This window comes from Rhinopithecus roxellana, chromosome 20 (genome assembly GCF_007565055.1).
Source record: "Rhinopithecus roxellana isolate Shanxi Qingling chromosome 20, ASM756505v1, whole genome shotgun sequence".
Classification (NCBI taxonomy): Eukaryota; Metazoa; Chordata; class Mammalia; order Primates; family Cercopithecidae; genus Rhinopithecus; species Rhinopithecus roxellana.
Window position 1 is genome coordinate 20,667,103 of NC_044568.1, and position 25,764 is coordinate 20,692,866.

A 25,764-nucleotide genomic window follows, 5' to 3' on the forward strand; every position below is an offset into this window, starting at 1 on the left:
TTTGCCACAAGGCCAGGCACAGGCCAGTGTGGCATCTCATCCTGCCTTTGCTCCTGTTCCCGGCGCGTCCACACCCTCCTCCCCAAGCTACTGCCTGGCCTCCCTCCCTCCTTTTCCCTCCTCCTCCTCCTCTGCCCAATTCTCGAGTCCTGGGGCTCCCCTAGGCTCCAACCTGCTCATTTCTCCCCTCCCACTTTCTGTTTTCTTTAAATAACATTTTTTGCCTTATTTCCAAGTTTTCTTATTTATTGATTTATTTATTTTTGAGACAGGGTCTCATTATGTCGCCCAGGCTGGAATGCAGTGGCCTAATTTCAGTTCACTGCAACTTGCATCTCCCGGGCTGAAGCAATTCTCCCACCTCAGCCTCCGGAGTGGCTGAGACTACAGGTGCAGGCTACCATGCCCCAGCTAATTTTTGTATTTTTTGTAGAGACAGGGTTTCATTATGATGCCCAGACTGGTCTCAAACTTCTGAACTCAAGTGATCTGCCCACCTCAGCCTCCCAAAGTGCTGGGATTGCAGGCATGAGCCACCGTGCCCAGCCACTCCCCTCCCAGTATTCAATGCCACCGGGATTGGGAGATGCCCCACCCCTTCCACCCAGACACACCATCCCCACCATGGACACACGCCTGCCCCGGCTGTGCACAGCTTCTCTGCTGAGCATGTTTCATAGGGCGACTCTCAGCCCCTGCACCTGCTCCTCCTCCAAATCCCCTCAAAGACAGGACCACCCAGCCCCAGACCCCTGGCCTCTGCCCTACCGTGCAGCCTCCCATCTCCACAGCACCCACCAGACCCAGCCACTATCTCTACTCCTCGGACACAGGCACCCCTCCCTAGAGGTGGCATCCCTCCCACGACCCCCCGTTTCCTCTCTGGCCCCTCTTTTCCCTGTCCTCACAGCACCAGAGTGACCACCTGAACTCAGCCATACAACTCCCACATGGTCCAGCACCAGTACTCCTGGCATCCACTGTGGAGAAGCGAAGACGTCTGTGCACAGAAAAACCTGGACCTGAGAGCTGGCAGCAGCTTTTTAAATTCACAACATCCCACGCTGGAGACACCCCGGATGCCCTTCAAAGGACAGATGGTTAAACAAACTGGTCCATCCACACCGTGGGACACTGCCCAGCAATAAGGAGGAAAGGACTATTTTATTTGTTTTTTTGTTTGTTTGTTTGTCTGTTTTTTGAGACGGAGTCTCACTCTGTCACCCAGGCTGGAATGCAATGGCATGATCTTGACTCACTGCAACCCCTGTCTCCCAGGTTCAAGTGATTCTCCTGCCTCAGCCTCCTGAGTAGCTGTGATTACAGGTGCACACCACTGCACCGGGCTAATTTTATATATTTAGTAAAGACAGGGGTTTCACCACGTTGGCCAGGCTGGTCTCGAACTCCTGACCTCAGGTGATCCACCCGCCTCGGCCTCCCAAAGTGCTGGGATTACAGGGGTGAGCCATCCAGCCCAGCCTGGAACAAACTGTTAATATAGGCAACACATGCAAGAATCTCCAGCAAATGAGGCTGAGTGACAAAAGCCAGGCCCAAAGATGATGAACTGTGTGATTCCGTTTACAGAGCATTTTGGAAACGACAAAACTGAAAGAATGGAGAACAGCTCAGAGGCTGCCAGGCGGGGGCAGTGGGTGTGGCTACAAAAGGGCAACACAAGGGGCCCTGGGGCGCGGGTGCTCCCCATCCTGACCGTGTCCATGTCAATATCCAGTTCCGACATGCCATCAGTTCACAGGATGCTACCTCGGGGGAGACCAGACGAGGGAGACACTGGATCTCTGATCTATTCCTCACCACTGCCTGGGAATCTACAGTGATCTCAAAATAAAAAGTGTAATTACAGAAATACAAAACCTGACTGGGCGCGGTGGCTCACGCCTGTAATCCCAGCACTTTGGGAGGCCGAGGAGGGCGGATCACGAGGTCAGGAGATCGAGACCATCCTGGCTAACACGGTGAAACCCCGTCTCTACTAAAAATACAAAAAATTAGCTGGGCATGGTGGCGGGCACCTGTAGTCCCAGCTACTCGGGAGGCTGAGGCAGGAGAATGGCGTGAACCCGGGAGGCGGAGCTTGCAGTGAGCCGAGATTGTGCCACTGCACTCCAGCCTGGGCGACAGAGCGAGACTCTGTCTCAAAAAAACAAAACAAACAAACAAAACACACACACACAAAACCAGATTGTGTTGCTGTTCTGCTTAAATCAGATGTCCTTCCCAGGCCCTAGACAAAATTCAAAGTCCTCCAACCCTGGGGCCTGGAAGCTCTCTGTGCTCAGACCCCGTGCCCTTCTCCCAACTGCAGCAGCCAGAGGGCTCTCTGAACACCAAGCGGGCTCTGGCCATGGCACCCCTGCATGCGCCGTCTCCCTCCTGCAGGCTCTTCCTCCCTCTCTCCACACTGCTGGCCCCTCCCGTCCCTCAGAGCTTGGCTGATTGACCACTCATTGATCCATCCAGCCATGACTTCCGGAGCTCTCCTCTGCTGTCGGGTGCTGCGCCCGGGGATGACCCCGACAGACCTGGTCTCTGCCCCCACCTGCCTCCCCTAGCAATGCCTCCTCTGCTTGTTTCCAGAAGCAGAGAAAGGAAGGTGACTATGGCTTCTCAAGGGGCGGTCCCAGCACCACCTGCATTGAACAGCCCTGGCTATGTGATCCTCCCAGGCATTTCCGGGCTCCCTTCTGGGCAGCCTAGGTCAGGGAGGCCGGGTCAGGCGACCCAGATGTACACAGAGTTTGAGACTCGTGACTGGAGTTATGGAGTCGCTGCTCCATCACTTCCCACTTCCGTTGCCTCTCTGAGTCTGTTTCCCATCTGGAAAATGGGGGAGACATGCTTTCCTCACAAGGAGACGAAACAAATGAACAGGGAAAGCTCCAGTGCCCGGCCCCACTCTCTGGGCAGGAAAGAACCACAGCAGCCGTCACTCAAGTCCATGCCGAGCTGGCGGAGAAGGGCCCAGGACAAGAAAGAAGCGTCTGGACATCTCACACTGCCTGGATGCTGACCCCAAGGGCACAGGGCCTCCGGGACGGGGCAAGGTGAAAGACCAGCTCTGCCTGGGTCTACTCCAGCCCAAGCCTCCACCAGGCCTGTAGGAATCTGTTGAATCCAGACTATTTTTTCACTCATTGTGCAAACTGAGATCAATCTGGGCACACTTAGGCCCCAGGGAGGATGGACAGGCTCTTATCTGGGGATCTGTGGATGGGTCTTCAGGAACCCGTGAACCCTCAGGAGAGCCACCAACCCTCACGTGTGCAGGGACCAGCGTTTACCCTGGGAGGGGACGCGCGGCTCCTGTGTGCAGGGACCAGTGTTTACCCTGGGAGGGGATGCATAGCTCCTCATGTGTGCAGGGACCAGCATTTATCCTGGGAGGGGATGCGCAGCTCCTTGTGTGTGCAGGGACCAGCGTTTACCCTGGGAGGGGACGCGTAACTCCTCATGTGTGCAGGGACCAGCATTTATCCTGGGAGGGGACGCGTGGCTCCTCGTGTGTGCAGGGACCAGTGTTTACCCTGGGAGGGGATGCGTAGCTCCTAATGTGTGCAGGGACCAGCATTTATCCTGGGAGGGGATGCGCAGCTCCTTGTGTGTCCAGGGACCAGCGTTTACCCTGGGAGGGGACGGGTAACTCATCGTGTGTGCAGGGACCAGCATTTATCCTGGGAGGGGACGCGCGGCTCCTCATGTGTGCAGGGACCAGCATTTATCCTGGGAGGGGACGCGTGGCTCCTCGTGTGTGCAGGGACCAGTGTTTACCCTGGGAGGGGACGCGTAGCTCCTAATGTGTGCAGGGACCAGCATTTATCCTGGGAGGGGATGCGTGGCTCCTCGTGTATGCAGGGACCAGTGTTTACCCTGGGAGGGGATGCATAGCTCCTAATGTGTGCAGGGACCAGCATTTATCCTGGGAGGGGATGCGCAGCTCCTTGTGTGTGCAGGGACCAGCGTTTACCCTGGGAGGGGACGCGTAACTCATCGTGTGTGCAGGGACCAGCATTTATCCTGGGAGGGGACGCGTGGCTCCTCGTGTGTGCAGGGACCAGTGTTTACCCTGGGAGGGGATGCAGAGCTCTGTGTCCACACCACACTGGCAGTCCCCCAAGTTTACAAATTGCTGGGCAAAACTCTGCCCCTGCTTCACTGTGAGACCTGGGGCAGGGCCCCTTCCTTGGTGGGCCTCAGTTTCCTCATCTATAAAGCAAGGGGGCCCCTGGAATGCCCCCTTTCCATCACGAAAGGCATCTTGGGGCACTGGAAACAATTCTGCAGCCAGAAACAACTTTGCAGTGGTGTGAACTCAACAAATGTAACCCCGTGAGCCTTACCTTTCCCGTCTTTTAAATGGGACCAGGATGCCTTATCTCAAAGCATTATCTTAAGGAATGAAAGACATAACGTCTATGACAAAATGCCCAGCACAATACTTGGAACAAAACAGATGTTTTAGAAAGAAAAAGTGTTTTGCTTTCAAAGGAATTCCCTGGCATTGCAGTTCTAAGTTATCAGACACAGTCAGCCCTCTATAGCTTCAGGTTGCAAGTCCACACATTCAAGCAACTGCAGATCAAAAATATATTTAAAAACAACACAATAGGCTGGGGCCAGTGGCTCACACCTGTAATCCCAGCACTTTGGGAGGCTGAGGTGGGCGGATCACTTGAGGTCAGGAGTTCAAGACCAGCCTGGCCAATATGGTAAAACCCCATCTCTATTAAAATACAAAAATTAGCCGGGCGTGGTGGTAGGCGCCTGTAATCCCAGCTACTCGGGAGGCAGAGGCAGGAGAATGGCTTGAACCCAGGAGGCAGAGGCTGCAGTGAGCCGAGATCGCGCTACTGCATTCCAGCCTGGGTGACAAAGTGAGACTCCATCTCAGAAAAAAAGAATAACAAAATAAATAAATAAATAAAAGAATAAAAACAACACAATCAAAATAACTGTACAACAATTAAAATAATACAAAAAAACCCAACATGGTATAATTATTCACATAGCATTTAGGTAGTATTAGGCATTATAAGTAATGTAGAGATGACTGAAAGTGTATGGGCGGATGTGTGTAGGTCATGTGCAAATACTATACCATTTTCTTTTTTTCTTTTTTTTTTTTTTTTTTTTTTGAGACACAGTCTTACTCTGTCACCCAGGCTGGAGTGCAGCGGTGTGATCTCAGCTCACTGCAAGCTCCACCTCCCGGGTTCACACCATTCTCCTGCCTCAGCCTCCCGAGTAGCTGGGACTACGGCGCCCACCACCACGCCCGGCTAATTTTTTGTATTGTTTTAGTAGAGACGAGGTTTCACCATGTTAGCCAGAATGGTCTCGATCTCCTGACCTCATGATTCACCTGCCTCGGCCTCCCAAAGTGCTGGGATTACAGGCGTGAGCCACCGTGCCTGGCCTATACCATTTTCTATGAAGGACTTGAGCATTTGAGGATTTCAGTATTTACAGGGGGTCCTAGAACGAATCCCCTGAAGATGCCAAGGGACAACCGTATGGGCTTTGCAGCACTTTCCAACCGACATCTGGAAGACACTGTAGTGAGTAGAATCGTGTCCCCCAAAAGATATGCCTGGGTCCAAACCCCCAGCACTTTATTTGGAAAAAGAATCTCTGCAGATGTAATTAAGTTAGGGACCTTGAGATGAGATCATTCTGGATTTAGGCTGGACCCTAAATCCAATGACAGGTGTCCTTGTAAGAAACAGAAGAGGAGACTAGGTGCAGTGGCTCGCACCTGTAATCCCAGCACTTTGGGAGGCCGAGGCAGGCAGATCACTTGAGGCCAGGAGTTCGACACCAGCCTGGCCAACATGGTGAAACCCTATCTCTACTAAAAGTACAAAAATTAGCTGGGCATGGTGGCAGGTACCCGTAATCCCGGCTACTTGGGAGGCCAAGGCAAGAGTATTGCTTGAACCCGGGAGGCGGAGGCTACAGTGAGCCGAGATCGTGCCACTGCACTCCAGCCTAAGCGACAAAGCAAGACTGTCAAAGAAAGAAAGAGAGAAAGAGGAGAGGACACAGACACAGAGGAGAAGGCCACAAGATCACAAAGAAACAGAGCAGCATCTATCCTTATAGAAATCGGCTGGGCATGGTGGCTCATGCCTGTAATCCCTGCACTTTGGGAGGCCAAGATGGGCAGATCACCTGAGGCTGTGAGTTCGAGACCAACCTGGCCAATGTGGTGAAACTCTGTCTCTACTAAAAGTATAAAAATTAGCCAGGCATGGCGGCATGTACCTGTAATCCCAGCTACTTGAGAGGCTGAGGCAAAAGAATTGCTTGAACCTGGGAAGCAGAGGCTGCAGTGAGCTGAGATCGTGCCATTGCACTCCAGCCTAAGTGACAAAGCAAGACTGTCTCAAAAGAAAGAAGGAAGGAAGGAAGCGAGAGAGGGAGGCAGGGAGGAAGGGAAAGAAAAGGAAAGAAAAGGAAAGGAGAAGAAAGGAAAGGAAAGGAAAGGAAACAGAAAAGAAAAGAAAGAGGAAGAGAGGACACAGACACAGAGGAGAAGGCCACAAAATCACAAAGAAAAAGAGCAGCACTATCATTATAGAAATGTAGGTACTGGCCAGGTGCGGTGGCTCACGCCTGCAATCCAAGCACTTTGGGAGGCCAAGGCAGACGGATCACCTGAGATTGTGAGTTTGAGACCAGCCTGACCAACATGGTGAAACCCTGTCTCTACTAAAAATACAAAAAAAAAATAGCAAGGCCTGTGGTGGGCGCCTGTAATCCCAGCTATTCAGGAGGCTGAGGTACAAGAATCTCTTGAACCTGGGAGGCAGAGAGAGGTTGCAGTGAGCCAAGATCATGCCACTGTACTCCAGCCTGGGTGACAGAACAAGACTCCATCTCAAAAAAAAAAAAAAAAGAAAAGAAAAGAAAAAAGAAAGAAACGTAGGTATTGTGCTTAGAAATTTTCCAGTCTATTTTAATGTACTATATTAATTTCATGAACCATTTGACTCAGAGTTTGAAAAACTCTACCTACAGCTGCAACTCTAGGCCCTGCTTGCTGTGACCAAATTCTCAGGCCGAGGCCCCAACCTTAAAGTTTCCAGTGTCAGTAGTCTTGGATGGACCCTGGCATGGGTCAGTTATCAAAGGTCCCAAGAGATGTCCAGCTACAGATGCTCCAGAGGAGTGGTCCTCAACCTGCACTGAACCTTAGAATCACCTGGAATGTTTAAAAAAGAATCCCAGGCCAGGCGCAGTTGCTCACACCTGTAATCCCAGCACTTCAGGAGGCCAAGGTGGGTGGATCGCTTGAGCTCAGGAGTTTGAGACCAGTCTGGGAAACATGAAAAAACCCTGTCTCTACAAAAAATACAAAAATTAGCTGGGCGCAGGGGTGCATGCCTGCAGTCCTAGCTACTCAGGAGGCTGAGGTGGGAGGATGGCTTGAGCCCAGGAGGCACAGGTTGCAGTGAGCCACGATCACACTATTGCACTTCAGGATGACAGACAGAGCCAGACCCTGTCTCAAAAAAATTAAAATAAACAGAATCCCAATGCCCAGACTGTACCCAGAGGACCTCAATCAGCACCTATGGGTGGGGTCCGGGCAACTGCATTTTCACTTGCTCTGTCGCCCAGGCTGGAGTGCTGGAGTGCAGTGGCACAATCTCGGCTCACTGCAAGCTCTGCCTCCTGGGTTCACACCATTCTCCTGCCTCAGCCTCCCGAGTAGCTGGGACTACAGGCGCCCGCTACTACGCCCGGCTAATTTTTTGTATTTTTTAGTAGAGACGGGGTTTCACTGTGTTAGCCAGGATGGTCTTGATCTCCTGACCTCGTGATCCCCCCGCCTCGGCCTCCCAGAGTGCTGGGATTACAGGCGTGAGCCACCACGCCCGGCCGGGCATCTGCATTTTCTAAAGCAACCTAGATGAAGCCCATGCACAGCTAAGATTAAAGTGAGTACACTAAAGCAGCGTCTCCTGTATTGGAGACACCTGAGCATCTCCGAACACACATTCTGACCCTGGAGGTCGGTGGCAGGCCTGACACCCTGCATTTCTAACAGTCTCCCAGGGACACATTCTTGGCGACTCGAATGTGTAGCCAGACTTAGGAGGTACAAGCCCAGGACTGTGGTTCTTTTTTTTTTTTTTTTTTTTGAGGCAGAGTCTCGCTCTGTCGCCCGGACTGGAGTGCAGTGGCCGGATCTCAGCTCACTGCAAGCTCCGCCTCCCGGGTTTACGCCATTCTCCTGCCTCAGCCTCCCAAGTACCTGGGACTACAGGCGCCCGCCACCTCGCCCGGCTAGTTTTTGTATTTTTAGTAGAGACGGGGTTCCACCGTGTTAGCCAGGATGGTCTCGATCTCCTGACCTCGTGATCCGCCCGTCTCGGCCTCCCAAAGTGCTGGGATTACAGGCTTGAGCCACCTGCACCCGGCCAGGACTGTGGTTCTTAAAGTGAGGTCCCCAGATCAGCAGCCTCAGCATCACCTGAAATTTGTATGAAATATCAATTCCTGGGTGGCATCCCAGGCCCAGAGACTCAGGGGTGGGGCTGGCAATCTGTGTCTTGACACACCTTCCAGGTGGTTCTTATAACACTCAAGCTTGGGAAGCACCTGCACAGAGCAGCAGACAGAGGCACGCCCATGTCCTGCCCAACTCAGACTCCACCAGCAGCAGAGAGGGCGACTCTCGCTGTTTTTGGAAAGCATTTGCACCAGAGAGCCTTCCCTGGGTCCAGAACGACACCATTACATTCATAGGAAGGAGGGAGATGGTACATGTTGAGAAGGAAAAAAAATGTCATGACTAAATCATAGAGACAGCGAAGCTGAGGCTGAGGGAGACGTGGCATCCAACAAATCTGCAGCCTCGGGCTTGGGATAACAACTCTCACCCTACCACCCTTCCAGACTCCACTCAGGCACTGCCCACCCCCAGAAGCCGCTGCTGCTCCTGCAGGGACATACACACCTCCCCTGCCCTCCTCAGGTCCCGCCCTGTGATGCTCCCATTCAGGATCCCCACTGTGGCATGAAAAACCCTGAATTATTCCATATATCTTGGTTTTGCACCCCTGTTCAGACTTCTTATTCTTCCAGGTAGAACACAGGACTCCTATTTCTTGCATTTTCATTTGTTTCTTTCTTTCCAATCTTCCACATTACCGCAAACTCTGTACTGCATACACAGTGAGTGCTCAGCAAATTCTTACAGGCTGATTCACTGAGGTTGGACCTGAGCTTTTCTGTCTTTGTGCCTTGAACACAGTCTGAACTGGGCAAATGCTTCTCCAATGACTGAATGAATCAAGCCAAGGAAAAGGGAGCAATAAAAAGACAGTGAGAAATTAAGCAGACTGGAGGGTACTCATCTCTCTGTGGGTCTTTCTTCGTACTTTGCAATGAATGCTACTCATTAAATTGTGGTCCAAAAAGGCCTCCCAGTCATGACTGCTTCTCGTCATTAGAATGGTATCACTCCATGATTCACGGCATTCAAAACCATCATCTTTCTCACATAAAACACTGGCAGTCTCTTAAGGAGCAATGACAAAGCCAACCACAAAGCAAAACTGATCAAGGAATTTGAACAGGCATGTTTTAACGCTAATTGTAAAGTGAGACTGACCTGTGGACATGAGGGTCTCAGGGAAAAACCTCCCTTTAACTATGTCCAATTCTAAGGTCTTGCAATGAAACAGGCGTATGAAATAACGATGGTAAACAAAATTACCAAATACTACCGCATTTACTTGCACAATTCATTCATCCCACAAATATTTATTGACCACCACGTGCCAGCACTATTTTAGTCACTGGGCACATGGCAGTGACCAGCATGGACATACACCCCTTCCCGTATGGAGCTTACACTCCAGACCAGTGTTGCTCAATAAAACTTTCTGCGCTGATGGAATGTTCTAGATTTACATTGTCCAATATGGTGGCCACTAGTCCCATGTGGCTGTTGAGCCCTTGAAATGTGGTTGGTCCTGGTTCGTGGCCTGTGAGGAACCCAGTCACACAGCAGGAGGGGAGTGGCGAATGAGGAAGCAAGCAAGTGAAGCTTCGTCTGTATTTACAGCCACTCCCCATCACTTGCATTACTGCCTGAGCTCCGCCTCCTGTCAGACCAGCAGCAGCATTAGATTCTCACAGAAATGCAGAGCCTATTGTGAACTGCTCGCACCAGGGATCTAGTTTGCACACTCCTTATGAGAATCTAATGTCCGATGATCTGTCACTATCTCCCACTACCCCCAGGGGAGACCATCTAGTTGCAGGAAAACGAGCTCAGGGCTCCCACGGACTCCACATGACAGTCAGGTATATTGTTACTTCACTATATATCACAATGTAATAATAACAGAAATACAGCACACAACGAATAGAACGTGCCCGAGTCATCCCCAAACCATCCCCCAACCCTGGTCGGCAGAAAAATTGTCTTCCATGAAACTGGTCCCTGGTGCCAAAAAGGTTGGAGACCGTTGGTCTAGAGGATTCACCCATTGAGGCAGATGGAAAGAGCGCAGTGGCCAGTCTCACTAACTGATACAGACAAATCACTCCTTTGCCCGCCTTCGGCTGTGCACCTATGACCCCTATTATGCTCCAAGAGAACTGAACACACACAACCTACGGCAGGAATACACCTTAGACTTCAGAGCAACTTCTATACATCTTACTAAAGTCTCACCCCAGGTCGGGCACGGTGGCTCACACCTGTAATCCCAGCACTTTGGGAGCCCAAGGCAGGCGGATCGCCTGAATTCAGGAGTTCCAGACCAGCCTGGCCAACATGGCAAAACCCTGTCTCTACTAAAATACAAAAAAATTAGCCAGGTGTGGTGACAGGTGCCTGTAATCCCAGCTACTCGGGAGGCTGAGGCACAAGAATCGCCTGAGTCCAGGAGGCGGAGGTTGCAGTGAGCCAAGATCACTCCACTGCACTCCAGCTTGGGCTACAGGGTGAGACTCCGTCTCAAAATAGACAAATAAATAAACTTAAAAAAACAAAAAAATAAAGTCTCCCCCCCAAACCCACCTCCACAAGCTGGGAGCTGCTCTCCCAGTTGACCAGAAGAGGATGTGACCCCAAAAGACACGCACTTCTTCAGGAAGGACTGACAATATGAGGGTGAAAAAATAGGCAGCATGCCAGGTGGCGGCCCTTCCTAGAGCATGGAATCCATGCACTGACTGAGTAGAACCAGGCACATTTCCTTTTTTTCTTTTGAGATGGGGTCTGGCTCTGTCAGCAGGCTCGAGCACAGTGGCACCATCTTGGCTCACTGCAGCCTTGACTTTCGGGGCTCAAGCAATCCTCTCTCCTCAGCCTCCTGAGTAGTGGGACCACAGGCGTGCATCACCACACCTGGCTAATTTTTGTATTTTTTGTAGAGACGGGGTCTCACAATGTTGCCTAGGCTGGTCTCAAACTCCTGGGCTCGAGTGATCCTCCCATCTCGGCCTCCGAAAGTGTTGGGATTGCAGGCGTGGCTCCCACGTCTGGTGCAGGTATAGGCACACTTCTGGTGGTTGAGTGTGCTGGAGGGTCCGGGGCCAGGCGGTCACTGGCAAGGAGAGGCGGTTTGGCTTGAAGAGGATGCCTAGAGGGAAAGCGAGCCCAGCAGTCCACCAAACCCAGGCAGGCCAGGCAGCAGCCGGGAGTGCTCTCCAAGGTCCTGAAGGGACTGCCTCTCTTCTCTCCTCTCCAGACTGGAAGCCAGCACCTTACTCAAGTTCCAGCCAGGACCCCAGTGCAGCAGTGACTCCATCCACCACGTGGCCTTTCACAGCCAGGAAGCTACGAGCGGGGTAAGTGGCCAATCCACGGAAAGACGGACCAATGTGGAAAATTCACACCAACATCACCCTCTCCTCTAGTACTCACAAGTCTTTTTGTCATCTAAGGACACAAAGGGCGTTACATTCAATGTTATTAGCTCAGAGTTGAGAGTTCGTCATATTTAGAGTCGTGGAGGCTTGGGGAAAACAGGAAGAAAAAGTCTTGGAGAGGAACAGCAGAGGCTCCTGCCCCCACCCTCACACCCCACCCTCTCTTGCTCTCTCCTGCTGGATGTCCTCAGAAAAGAAGGGGTCAGAGTTCTCTCTCTCCTTCTCTGTGTCAGCTAGGACTGCTCACTCACTACTCCAGATCGCTGCTGTAGGTGGGTGCTGGTCCTTATTCCCCGGCCAGCTCATCTCAGGATTCCTCATATAAAGCCCGTCAAATGGCCTGAGGGCCGACATGGGTAGGGGTGCTCTTCAGCCACATTTGTTTCTAAGCTATAACTGGCAACAAAAAAACTAGCTGTTTGCTTCTTCCCTTCTCTTTTCATCTTACGGAGCCTTTCACCACCCGCCCCCCAAAGTAGCGGAAAGAGAATCTCAGAGAAAACGCTTTCATCTCCAGCTGCTCAGGGCTGACTTCTTGTTTCTGAAATGAATTTCTGCTGGCATAATCTCTGCACCAATGAACCTGATTCCTCCTGACCTGGGCACTCATTTTAAAAATAATTCACTTGTCGCATAGTCATGGCCAAGCACAAAGCATATGCCCAATGGTAGTTTATTTTGTTTAGATGAGGGATTTTTCTCCCTAAAAGGGGCACTAACAGCATAAACGTGTGTTTAAAATGGAAACGAAGCACACTACTGCCTCTGTCATCTGAGCCTGGTTTACAGGCCTGGTGGAGATTCAGAATCCTTGGCCAGTGTGGAGCAAGCAAGGCCGTGAGGGCGCAGTGACTGCGTTTTGGGGGGCAGGGTGGAAAATGTCTCCGGGTGGCAGGTGTTTTGTGCGCGTGTGTGTGCGCAGGCGCCTGGGGGGATCTGAATTCTGACTGTGGGTGTGTGTGATTTGTGTGGGTTGAGGAATCTGGGCCGGTGAACGGGACCTGAGTATGAGGGGGAGAGGCTTGGGCGTGAGATGACTCATATCTTTCAGGGTGTAGGAGGGCTTATTGGAGGGGATAACTTTTGATTTGAGGGGTTCTGTGTACACAGCACCCAAAGGAAAGATCTACCCGTACAGTGCAGCACAGGCGTGCATGGTGGGCCTCAGGGGGCCGGGGTCCTGGGCAGGGTGTGGATTTGCCCATCTGTGCATGGGCATTCACCTACAATTCCGGGCCACTGTACACACATGAGAACGAGGGATATAAAGGAGAGGAAAGAACAGGAGGTATTTTTGCACAGGGGCATTTAGACAGATGTGTACCTAGCAAAAGCCCAGGTTCTGGGACGGCTGTCCTGAGCATGACGCCTGCTGGTTCCTCCCAAGCCACACCCACTCAGAGCCTCTACTTCCCAGTGTGGAAAATGGGAATAACAAGAAAATCACCCTCTAGAGGTGTAAGAATTAAGCGCTATAATTCATTTAACACTTGCCATATGCTTGGCAGACAGTAACTATCTAATGTTGCTATTTATCATCATTTACATGATCACCAGTCTCATGTCCAGATATTGGTTCTAATAATGATCATTGTAAGTGACATGCATTGCCTGGAAACTGTAATGACAAAACTAATGGTAAATAATAATGTATGCTTACTATATTCCTGGCATAGCCACATACACCATTCTCAATGAATCCTCACCTACCTTACAGGTATTGTTATCAACCTTTTGTAAAGAGGAAAAAATAAGCTCAGAGAGGTTAAGTAACCCGCCCAAGGTCACAAAACAGGGCATGTAGGGCAGGGATTCAAGCCTGGGATGCAAGCTGGGGTTGTGACTTCAAGCATGTGTGCCTGTACCCCACACCCCAGGCCTCACCATGCAGACTGTAGAAGCTCCTCAGCTCCATCACGGAGTACCCTAAGGGGAGGACACACCTGGAGAAGGAGGAGTTGGCACAGGTGTCCCCAGCTGAAATTCCACACCAATTCCAGCTACATGTGGAATACACTGGCCGCTGGTGCATCATTCCCCAAGTCAGCGCCGAGAGCTAGGCTAAGGTTCCGGAGCTTTGCTGATGGTTGCCCAATATTCCCCCACTTCTTGTGCAAAGGAAAAGTCGGAGTGGAGCTGGGGCCATTAACTCCTTCCTCACTGCCCCTCGGACACGGCTATCACCACCTACCAGTTGACTGGGAAGGAGGCATGGAGGCCTCTGCCCCATTCCGGGGATCCCCATATCCTGTGGGCTCCCTCCATGGGCTGCCTGGGGACACTCAGTGCCACAGTCACCCCTTTCCCAACAGGAAGCTGGGAGCCCTCCAGAAAAATGGCCCAGATGTCCAGGCCCGAGTCCCCAAGACCAGAAGGGTCAATTCTATTTCCCATCATGCCATGTCGCCAACCAAAAGGGAGAGCCGGCCACGCAGCTCCCCATCTGCGTCCCTGCCTGGCTTTGCCTATGAGACAGCTGAGAACCGCACACCCCTTGAGAGGATGGTGAAAATCTGGGCTTCTTCCGTGCAATGTGATGCCAGAACAAGGGGGGTTTGGTCCCAGACAGATCAGGGATCCCTGCAGACAAAGGCTGGGACTCCTGAATCACACAGCCCAGGCCTTACTGGCCTCATCTGTAGAATGGACACGATCAGGCAGGACCACAAGGAGGGGAAGGGCTTAGGGGAGCAGGACGCTGAGGGAGCTGGCTGGCTGGAGTGGAGAGCCCAGGGAAGTGGACCCATGGAGAAAAACATCTCTCCCCTTAACCCGTCAGATCCTAAACTCACGGCCAGCCACAGAATCAGATCCTTTCTTCCCCAAAAAGCCACAACATAATCGCTGCTCCTTCTCCCTCAAATGTAAGCTCCATGAGGGCAAAGATCTGTGTCTGCTTTGCTCAGTGTGGTTTTCCCAGGGCCTGGCACACCTGGCTCATAGTAAACATTCCATCAGTATTTGTTGAATGAAAGAAATGATTCCTCAGGACACTGGAGATGTCTGAGGAGCGTGGGCAGAGTGGGGTGCTCAGCCTCACCCCCAGATATTCTCGGGAGTTTCAGAGACGACGAAAGCCCTGGCTCCTCTCTTCCCCATGCCCTGCGTGAGCCCAGTCTGCGCAGTCCTTCTGGAACAGGCTCAGCTGGGAGCACCTCTGGAGGACAGGTCTGCAGAGCCTTGTGGCCAGAGTCTGGGGGTGACAGTAGCCCCTGGGCTCCAAACAGCCCAGCTGGAAGCGCCAGGCTGCCTGCCTGTCTCAGCCACCCACATCTGCTGCCCGGGCCTCCCTGTGCCTGCACGCGCGCGCACACACATACACACACACACACAGGCCCACAGCCTGGAACCAAGGGAGCAGGTCTGCTCCCGCCCGGCCCTCAGCGCCCCAGGGTCAGGGAAGCTCTCCAACCTGCCCCATGAAAACAACAAAGGCACAGAAAAGGCCGCCTGAGACCGGGGCTGGTTGACAGGCAAGAGCATTATATAATTAACTGCCCCAGACTCCTCCTCCTCTTCGGGTAATAATGAACCCTGCTTTTCAGTTGCATAAGCCAAAATAATAATTACTCTCCAGCCCCCTGCCACTCCTGGATGTGGCCGGGGAGCAGGTGTTTCGAGCTTTCTTCATGAGACTCGGAGGCAGCGAGCGGGCGGGGAGGACCAGACCACACGTACGCTCAGGATTTTTATTCCCGGCAGAAGCACAAGTCATCGCTGCACCTCACACCCTTCCCAGGCATCCATGCCTGAAACAGGCGAGCCGCCCGAGGGAGGCAGGGGACCCAGGGCCTCTGAGGATGAGCTCCCACATGGGGTGGACTGGTCGGGGAAGCCAGTCTGTTTGTTTGGGGTCTGGCTTCCAGGAAAGGACCGGCTCCGTATGTGTCAGGTGCACTGAGGAGTGGATATCGGAGTATCCAGGCAGGCGGGCAGCTGCAGAGCCGGCCAAGGCTCCCTGCACAGAAACCATCTTACAGCAGCAGCAGCAACAGCAGCAGCAGCCGGCAGCTCCCTGGCTTCCGGCCCCGGCTCTGCCCCGAATGTGGTGGCATCTTAGAATGAAAGCACAGACCGATTCCCTTAACTAATGGTGAAAATGATGCAGCCACTGAAAGGCGAGATTCCTGGGCTCTCACTGAGCAGATGGGCCTCCCTCCTCCCTCCAGCAGCCTGCTTCGACAGCTCTAGTCCGCGTCCAACCACCTAGAAGTTTATTGCCTGGCTGTTTTGGTTCGGGTTGGCATCCCCCGCCCCTAGCGCTCCCCATCACTCCCTTTCCCTCCGCTTGGGCAGATTCGGGGCTGAGGAAGGCCCTCGGGCGCCGCAGGAACACTAGAAGCGAAGCTGAGGCCTGATCGAAGGGCGGCCTCCTGGGTGGGGGGCAAAGCCAACAGGGGGAGGGGCCCTTCTCCCAGCCCCCTCTGTCCTTGCTGGGTTCCCCAGGGCCGCGGGCCCAGCCTGGCCCTTCCCGCAGGTCTCCGGCCTGCTGTGTCCGACGCACGGAGGCTCTGCTGGGCCCCGCCTGGCTCTGCCCCTGGAAAGCCCCCAACACCCTTCAGCTGGCACAGGGGCACTGTCCCCACCAGGCAGCGGGGCAACCTGTAGCCAGGAGCCTCCGTGGCCTCCAGGGAAGCCCGGGAAAGGCCCCTGGTGCCCACGGCCCAACCGGAGGGCGCAGCTCAACTTCCCCGGAGATCCACAGAAGGGGTGCGATCGGAAGCAGGTCCCCTCCCGCCCCGGCCCGGCCCGGCCCGCGGCACCTACCTCCGTCCGAGTAGGTCTCGGTCCCATAGCCGTCCTGCAGCCCGTTGCTCCAGGTCCCTTCGTATTTGGCCCCGTTGCCCGCGCACTCCCGCACCCCGTAGCGCCCCTTGAATCCGTGCGTCCACTCGCCCTTGTACACCCACTTCCCCTTGCTCTCCAGGCCGATGCCGTGGCGCTTGCCCTGCGCCCAGGTGCCCTGGTACGTGTTGCCGCTGGGCCAGGTGTAGACGCCCAGCACCTCGAAGCCGTGGCTCCACGAGCCGGTGTATTCGCCTTGGCCCTTGGGGCCGGTGCAGACGCCATGGCCGTGCGCCTTGCCGTCCTCCCAGCCTCCACAGTAGGACCCTCCGTCGTCAAAATTAAACCTGCCCCCACTGGACATGCATGTAACTCGGTTCCAGATCCCGCAAACGGTGAAAACGGACTCAGGCGATCGACACAGCGGAGTCGCGGCCGCCGGCGGCCCTGGGTCGCGAGCGTTTTCCGGAGGAGAGGAGGACGCGGCCCCGGAGCGCGGTCTCGGGCGCGGGCGGCCGCGACGCCGGCTCCGGAGGAATTTCAGTCAATCGGGGGCGATTATTCCTTTTCGAGCTGCGCCGCGGAGCCTGACCAGCGTCTCGCGCTCCCGCTGGAGACAGGACCGGAGGGGAGGGGGAGGGGAGGAGGGAGGGAGGGGGCAGGAGCGGCGGCGGCGGGGCCCGCGGCTCCACCTCAGCGGCGAGAGGGCCCCTCGCCGGCAGCCCCGCGGGGAGGGCGCCGCGCCGAGGCCGGGCGGGGGGCGGTTCAGGCCCGGGCCGCGGCCCCCCACCTGCGGCTGCCGCGCTGCGGGCGCCCGAGGGCGGCGGCGGGGCCCGCGGGCGGCGGCGGCACGGGCGGCGGCGCTGGCGGCTGCACCATATTGGGGGCCGCGGGCCGGGCGCGGGGCGGCGGCGGCAGCAGCAATGCGGCGGCTCGGGAGGCGGCAGCGGCGGTGGCGGCGGCGTGCGCTCCGGACCCGGCTCGCGCGCTCGGGCCGCGCGGCGCGCGCCCGCACCCAGCCCGCCCGCGCGCCCCCGCCCGTCCCCCGCCCGCCCCCGCCCCGGCCCCCGCCCCCGGAGCGCGACGGTCCCAAGAGGGGCGCGGCCCGGCAGGCTGGGGCTCGGCGCGCGGGCGGGGACCCTGGGCGCCCCGCCCTCCGCGCCCCCCGCCCCGCGCTCCCCGCCCGGGGCTTCCCCGGGTCCCCCGCCGGCCTGTAAACCGGGGTCCAGCCGGGGCGCCCCCGCCCCCTCCGGGACTGGGATTTAAAGGCACAGGAACTGCGTAATGGGAAGGCGCCCAGCACCCAGGGCGCCCTCGGCCCCCTCCCGGAGCCAGGCGGTGAGGCTGGCAGAGGGGGCCCTGCGAGCTGAGCGCCCCTGCCCCTGCCCGCTCCCGCGCGTCGCCCCTCCCGCCGGGCTCGGATCTGCCCCGCCTGCCCCTGACTCGACTGAGGCCCTTTGCAAACCACAGGTGGTTTTCTCCGGTGACAAACACTCTTTCCTTCTTCCTTCCGGGCAGCTTGGATCCAAGGGTGGGGGGAGGGGGGCTTACCCCAGAAAACAGGGATTTGGCGAATCCCTCTCCCCTATAAATTAAGTGAGAGTCGAGGCACACGCACGTATCTTGGAGCAAAGTCACCCGAATTCCGTGCGCCCTGGCCAACAGGTAGCCCCCCCACTCGGGGAACGGTCGCGCTTTGGGGGAGCAAAGTGGGACCGCCATTCGGGCGTTTCTAGGTCTCTCTCCAGACATACTCTCACCCTCCGCCCCACCCTCCCCCAAGAGATGGTGTCTGATTCTTGGATCCGAGCATCCTGGGACCCATTTAAAATGCATTTCCTGGACCATAAATCCTCAGGCAGAAGCCGGCGTCCCCAGCCCTCCTGGAATGCGTGCAGGAAATGGCAGCAGCCCGGTGCAGTGGGCTGATCGAGGTGGGGAGGCTGCCCAGGGTCCTCGCTCCTGGGAGCGTGGGCCGGTGACTTCGCGGCGCGGTGAGCCAGGAACTGCAAGCCAGGCCTGGAGCCTGAGATTGGGACAGGAGAAGAGGTGCGATTCGGAGCCTCTAATCAGCCAGGAGCCCTGCTCAGATCTTCCCCTGTCCGAGAGAATCACGATTGTCCCCACTCTTAGCTCACTCTTGGCTCATGGGTCTATCAGGAAAATTAGCCCCTCCTGGGAGTCCCAGAGTTCAACCTCAGTCTCCTGCCTTGGGCACCAAAGCCTCCTCCCCAGAGTACCAGCAGCCAGGAGGACAGTCACCTCCTTATACACCCACTGTCAATGAGGGACATTTAGGGTGGTCGGCTGTGTTTTGTGCAGTTACAGTGATTCAGTGAACTTCCTAGAGCTGTCTCCCTGTGCCCCTCTATAGAAGTTCTCGAAATGTCTGCGGTGGCATCATCGGACCAGCTACCTCTTGGACTTTATTGGAAGCTGCCAAATTGCTTTCCAAACACCTGGAGCAGTTGACCTCTCACCTTTCAGTGTGCCTAGGTTTGTGGTTCTCTATTTCCTGGCCAGCACTGGTGTCCTCAAACTTCTGATTTTCCTTCCATTTATTTTACTTGATTCATCTAAATGGATATGAAATAATATCTCTGGGCTGTTTCATGTCCATGAAAATTTCTCTATTGTAAATATATGGGCCAAAGGAACTGCACCTTGTCCTCAAGAGATTCGGGTTCAAACCTTGGCTCCAGGGCCCACCAGCAGTGTGGCTTTGGGCAGTCACCTAATGTCCCTGAGCTCAGTTTTCTCATCTGTAAAACGGAGATGACATAGTTCCCGTAGGGTTACCGTGGGAATTCAAAAGCTAGGCGCCCAGCACTCAGTAAGAGCTCAGGCAGTGAGAAGTAATGTTACCAGAAGCCAGCCTCCCAGGGAGGGTCATGGATTCCCGCATGGAGGCGCCCAGCCCTCTGCCTGTTGAAATAAACATTTTGCCACCACTCATATGCTCTTCTTTTCATTTCTTCCATTTTATTTCCAACCCTTTTGCTGCTGAATCAGCAGCCCTCCTTCACACAAGCAGTGGATCGCAACTGAGATCCTATTGAAACATGGTGGTTTTTTCCAAGCAGTTACTGGTCAGCACCTTCCACCCTTGGCCAGTGTACCCTCTGCTCCTGCAGTTCCAAGCCCCCCACCCCTACCGCCAACTGACCCTCTCTCATCTCCTGCAGTCAGTCACTCCAGCGGTGACAGGCTCTAGTCTCTGAAATGCAGATATTAGAGGCATTTATTCTGTGCAATTTGGAAATCACTCCCTCATAAAGTAGGGCTGGCAGTATTGATTTCATTTTGGAGAAAACTCTCCAAGCCCATAAACATAGTACCACCCAGCAATTTAAAAACAAAAACCAGGGAGAAAGATAAAAAAGCTGTAACCCACATGTGAGCCAGGCACGAGGATGAAGACAGCACGTTAGTCATCTCGTGGACTCAGGTGATTTGCAATTACACTCTCCTTTTTAAAAGACTCACTTTTCCCCACCAAGGTAAAGTGCCTTGCCAGAGGGAAAATAATGACTGGGCAGGATTCAAGCCCAAGTCTTCCTGGCCTTCCAGCCTGCACCCTTTCTAGCCTCCAGGTGTGGGTCCTTACTGCCTCTGTTGCCTGGTGCCTCTTCCCATGACAGCAGAGCTTTCTGGTCTCAGCTCCAGAGAGGCTTCCTGACTGTACTGCAGAAAGTTAGTTCCCCCTTCATCCCCACAAAAGCCTACTGATCTCCTTCAAAGAACTGAGCCACAATCAACTTATCTGTGCTTGCCTTCTTGTCTTTGCCTGTGTTTACCATAACACTGTGAAATGTCCACAAGATCTCCCATTCCATGTGATCCTCTTTCAGGGTGGTGTTGACACCCCTCCTGTTGAGGGAGTGCTTTGGGGGAGCAAAGTGGAACCGCCATTTGGGTATTTCTAGGTCTCTGTTGAGAGATGGGCTTTGCATTCTCTTCCCTTGAATCTGGGCCAGTGTGTGATTATCACAGAAGTGACATGATGTGACTTCAAAGGTCAGTTCATAAACAGCAACACAGCTTCTGCCTCATGCTCTTGGGGTGCTCAAGCTTGGAACCAAGTTGCCATGATGTAAGGAGGTTCAAGCAGCCCCTGGACATGCCAACAAGGAGAGATACAGGGTCCTCCAGCCTACAGCTCCAGCCAGACTCCCAGCCAGCAGCCAGTACCATTTGACAGCCATAAAAGCATACCATCTTGAAAGTAGACCCTCCAGACCCCATACAGGCCACCCCAGCTAAAGCCACATGCAGCTGAGACAAACATTCCCCATCACACCTTGTCATCATTTCAATTTTCTGGAAAAAAAAAAAAAAAAAAAAAAGATTGTTGTTTTAAGCCAGGCACCACACAAACCGTAACCCAGAAGCCAAATCTAGTCCACTGCCTTTTCATAAACAGAATTTCACCGAAGCACAACCATGGCCATTCATTTGTGTGTCTGGAGTGGCTTTTACACTGCAACGTAAGAGTGGAGTCGTGACAGACACCATATAGCCTATAAAGCATAAAATACTTACCATCTTGTCCTTTACAGAAAATGTTTACCAAGCCCTGCGTACTAGTCTTCGAGGGCCAGCATAATAAAATTCCGCAGACTGGGTAACTTAAACAACAGAAATGTCTTATAGTTTTGGAGGCTAAAAGTGTAAGATCAAGCTTCTGGCTGATTCAGTCCCTGGTGAGAATTCTCTGCCCAGCTTGCAGATGGCCACCTTCTCACTATGACACGACCCAAACCTCTCTATTTTACTGGGCCCTACATCTCTGCTCTCAGCCATCCTGCCTTATGTTTCTGCCTTCCATAGACCAGCTTTATCTGCTACAATCTGCTCTTCCCATCCTGACAGTCACTAACCTGAACTCTGGGGATCCTGATGCCTGAGTCTTAGGAGAGACATTCAGCTTGGGTCAGGTGTCCCTTTCTGACTCGATTAGCTGTGGTCAAGTAGTGGGGTCCAGGGTTCTCCCTCGTGATGGCAGAAAGATGTGATCAGCATTTCTAGTACAAGTAGAGGAAGTAAACTGAGCCAAAAATTGGGATATAGGGGTCTGTCGATAAGACATGATGTAAAATTGAGAATGGAAGAGCTTTGACAAAATGATAAGCATGATTTTACTTCCTTACTTACTAAGATCTAGAACTACCCATGACTCCAGATAGTGCTGTCACTGGTCATTCAATTTCAAGATGAAGATAATTATGAAAAAAGAGGTGGGAGGAAGGAAGAAGAGGGGGATAAAGCAGAAGTAATCTGGATGGATTAACATGAAAGAAAAATAAACTTTGTGATTGTGATGATGATATAAAGGATAATGAAGATGATGATGTGTTAGTGATGATGATGGGGATGATCGTGGTGATGATGATGATGGTGGTGGTGGTGATGGTAATAATGGTGATGATGATAGTGATGCTGATGGTGGTGATGATGGTGATGATGGTGATAAAGATGGTGACAATGTTAATGATGGTGATGGTGATGATGATGGTGAGGATGGTTATGGTGATGATGATGATGGTGATGGTGATGATGATGGTGATGATGGTGATGACAGTAATGGTGATGATGGTAATGATGACGATGGTGGTGATGATTATAATGATGGTGATGGTGATGGTGGTGGTAATGATGGTGATGGTGATGTGATGGTGGTAATGGTGATGGTGGTGATAGTGATAGTGATGATGGTGATAATGGTGATGGTAATGGTGGTGATGATAGTGATGATGGTGATGATTATAATGATGGTAATGGTGGTGATGATGATGGTAGTGATGATGGTGATAATGGTGATGATGGTAATGGTGGTGAGGATAGTGATGATGGTGATGATTATAATGATGGCAATAGTGGTGATGGTGATGGTGATGATGGTAGTGATGATGGTGATGATGGTAATGGTGGTGAGGATAGTGATGATGGTGATGATTATAATGATGGCAATGGTAGTGATGATGATGGTGATGGTGATGACGATGGTAGTGTGATGATGGTAGTGATGGTGATGAGGATTATGGGAATGGTGATGATGGTAGTGATAATGATAGTGATAATTATTACATGTATGTGCCTGGCTCTGTGCTGACCCTATATTATCATATCGTATTTAATCCTAAAGCAACTTTATGAGGCTGGTAGTATTATTACCCTCATTTTACAGATGAGGAAATCTGAAGCTCATAAAGGCCAACTCACTTACCTAAGGTGGAAGTGAAGCAGTTGACAGCAGAGCACAGGCTTGCAGCCACCACACTCTTCTGTCTCAAGTGTGCAAATGTCCCCTTGCTGGGAAAAAAATGAGTTGTCTCTGGCCAACCCACATATTTGTATAATTTAATGAATATCTAAATAGTAAATGCCCAGATAATGACCACCCAGGTCAAGGAATTAGACATTATTGGAACCCCCAAAACCCACTGTGTATCCCTCTCCAATCAAAACCTTCTCCTCCCTCCAGACAGAGCCATTAACCTGAATTTGTGATCACCTTTGCTTTTCTTTATAATGTTACCACCTGTCTATGTGCATCTTAAGCACTGTGGCCTAGTTTTTCCTGTGTTTGAGCTTCGTGGGACTGGAATCACACCAAATCCTTTCTTTTCTGCCCAACATCATGCTTGGGATTCACTCCTGTGGCTGGGTCCCTTAGGTTCATTTGTTCTCTTTGCTGTATAATATTCCATCCTATGAATATCTCCAATGTGACTGATCCCTTCTACTGTAGGTAGACATAAGAGTTGCTTATGGTTTGTGGCTGTTTTTATTCAAAACGACTGCTTTCACTTTCTTGTCTGTGTATTCTAGAATGTGTGCACACGTCTCTTTATTGCAGAACACTCATTCACTCTCAGCCTTCACCATAAACACCCTCTCCAGGGGTCCCCTGGAGCCACTTTAGGTGTCTCTGAGCTCTGTCAGCACCCTGTGCACCCCCATTATAGCATATGCCACTCTGCCACGTAACTATCTTCTAATTCATGGTCTCATCCACTCAAGTGGGGAGTGGGGAGCGCTGCTAGATTTCTCTTCTTCTCTCTCCTTCTCTCTTCTCCTCCTCAGCACCTGGCACAGTGTCCGGCACACAGTAGGGATGCAATCGTTACATTTTTGAGTGGATGATAAATGAACAAACAAAGACATGATTGGGAAGTCAGCCTCCCTAGACATTTGTTCAATCAATGCTTGTCACATGAAGTGAAGGGTGTCGTCTGAAAGTGCTTTTAAGACACTCAGCTATGCTTATTTCTGTGATCTATGTTTTGACTTTGTTTGACGTGAGCTGATATTGCCAACATGGCACTTGGGGACGGCTATAGAGTTACAGAGGTCCCACTCACCCCTTCCTGCCCAGCAGATGATGCCAAGCATATGAAGACATCCAGACGGGGCGCGGTGGCTCACGCCTGTAATCCCAGCACTTTGGGAGGCTGAGGCGGGTGGATCACCTAAGGTCAGGAGTTTGAGACCAGCCTGGCCAACATGGTGAAACCCCGCCTCTACTAAAAATACAAAAATTAGCCAGGCGTGGTGGCACACACCTGTAGTCCCAGCTACTTGGGAGGCTGAGGCAGGAGAATCGCTTGAACTCAGGAGGCGGAGGTTACAGTGAGCTGAGATGGCGCCTGTGCTCTCCAGCCTAGATGACAGAGTAAGACTCCGTCTCCAAAATAAAAAAAAGAAAAAGAAAAAGAAAAAAAAGAAAAGAAAGAAAAGAAAAGAAAAAAGAAAAAGACATCCAAAGAAACACTTTCCCGGATGGATTGCTTTTATATCTTCCCTCCTCCTTGTCTGGCTCCCAGGGCTAACAACTGTGATTAGACCTCGTTAGAATGAGGTGGCTAGTGGTTTCCTCACACCTTTGTCTTACCTACCATGAATCCGTCCATCCCCGTGGAAGGTCACCGAGCAGTGTGGGCGGCAGGAAGAGGTTCGTGAATCTGCTGGTTCATCCAGGAAGGCAGCAGCAGTCGTAGAGTCTGGGCAAGGCTTTGGGAAGGGGCTGAGCTACTCCAGGAGGGTGGGTGCACCTAAAAGTCAAAGCTAGGGTGGAAAGGCTCAGAAATTGGGGAGATGAACCCAAAAGTCACAATAGTGCACCGAGAGCCCTGGCCATTGTAAACCAGCTTCCTGCAGCGTGCAGCGCAGCCCAGGCGAGCTCCCACCTGTCCCGTCAAGGCAGGTTTTCATCAGTGCTCACTGGCCTCAAGACAACTCCTGGTCTCCTTCACACGGATCCCAAGGCTCTCCCGAGCTGCTGTCTGCCGAGCCCTCTTGCCTCCCCATCTTCACCCCATGCTCCAGTTCTCATATCCCACCTACTTGAGCTGGCTACTGCCCGTCCATACTCTGTTCCCTCTGTCTGGTGTATTCATTCAGGTCTCTCCTTCTTCCAGGAAGCCTGCCCGGCCTCCCACCCCACCCAAGGCCAGGATGGGTGCTCCTGCCCTGTGCTCCTATCACCTCTCAGGCCATTTGTATCAGCGCTCGGCACCCCTGTGGCCGGGTTTGTATCATCATCAATGCTTGTCACTAAATGCTTCAGGCAGGGACCAGATCTGCTGTGTTCACTTTCTTTCCCCGGGGCAGTAATTGTCTGTATACACTAGGTACTCAACAGATGTGTGGGGGTGACCAAATGAATGAATATGGTGCGGAAGAATTTTCCTGGGATCACAGAGCAGCTGAGAGTAACAAGGGACTGAGGACAGCTCCCTTTCTCTCCCAGAACTTCCCCAACCTTGCCTTCTGCCTGGACGGGCCGGGAAGGCCTTGCCCTCCTCCTCCCCTGTGCCAGTGCAGCCTGCAGGGGGCTGGGGTTGCCCAAGGGCAACTCCCCTTTACTGGGGCAAAAGCACTCAGGTGTCTCCGTATACTCAGCTGTTGTGTGGGATGGGCTTGGCCTGGGTGCTGACAACCTGTTTCAGACCCTGGATCCAGCAGTACCTGAAGCCAAACTACCTCTGAACTGACTCATTTACCAAGGAATAGGCACCAACAAGTTCACTTTTTGCCTAAATCACTTTAAGTTGGATT

At 52.9% G+C, this 25,764-nt stretch overlaps 1 protein-coding gene across 1 annotated transcript in view; it reads right to left on the reverse strand.

Moving 5' to 3' along the window:
- The window catches only part of JPH3 (junctophilin 3), a 104,864-nt gene extending 87,796 nt beyond the window's left edge, over nucleotides 1-17,068 (reverse strand). The window contains 1 exon segment of the mRNA XM_010355587.2: nucleotides 16,687-17,068. Coding sequence (XP_010353889.1) covers nucleotides 16,687-17,068 — 382 coding nt within the window.
- Nucleotides 17,069-25,764: the final 8,696 nt, after the last annotated feature.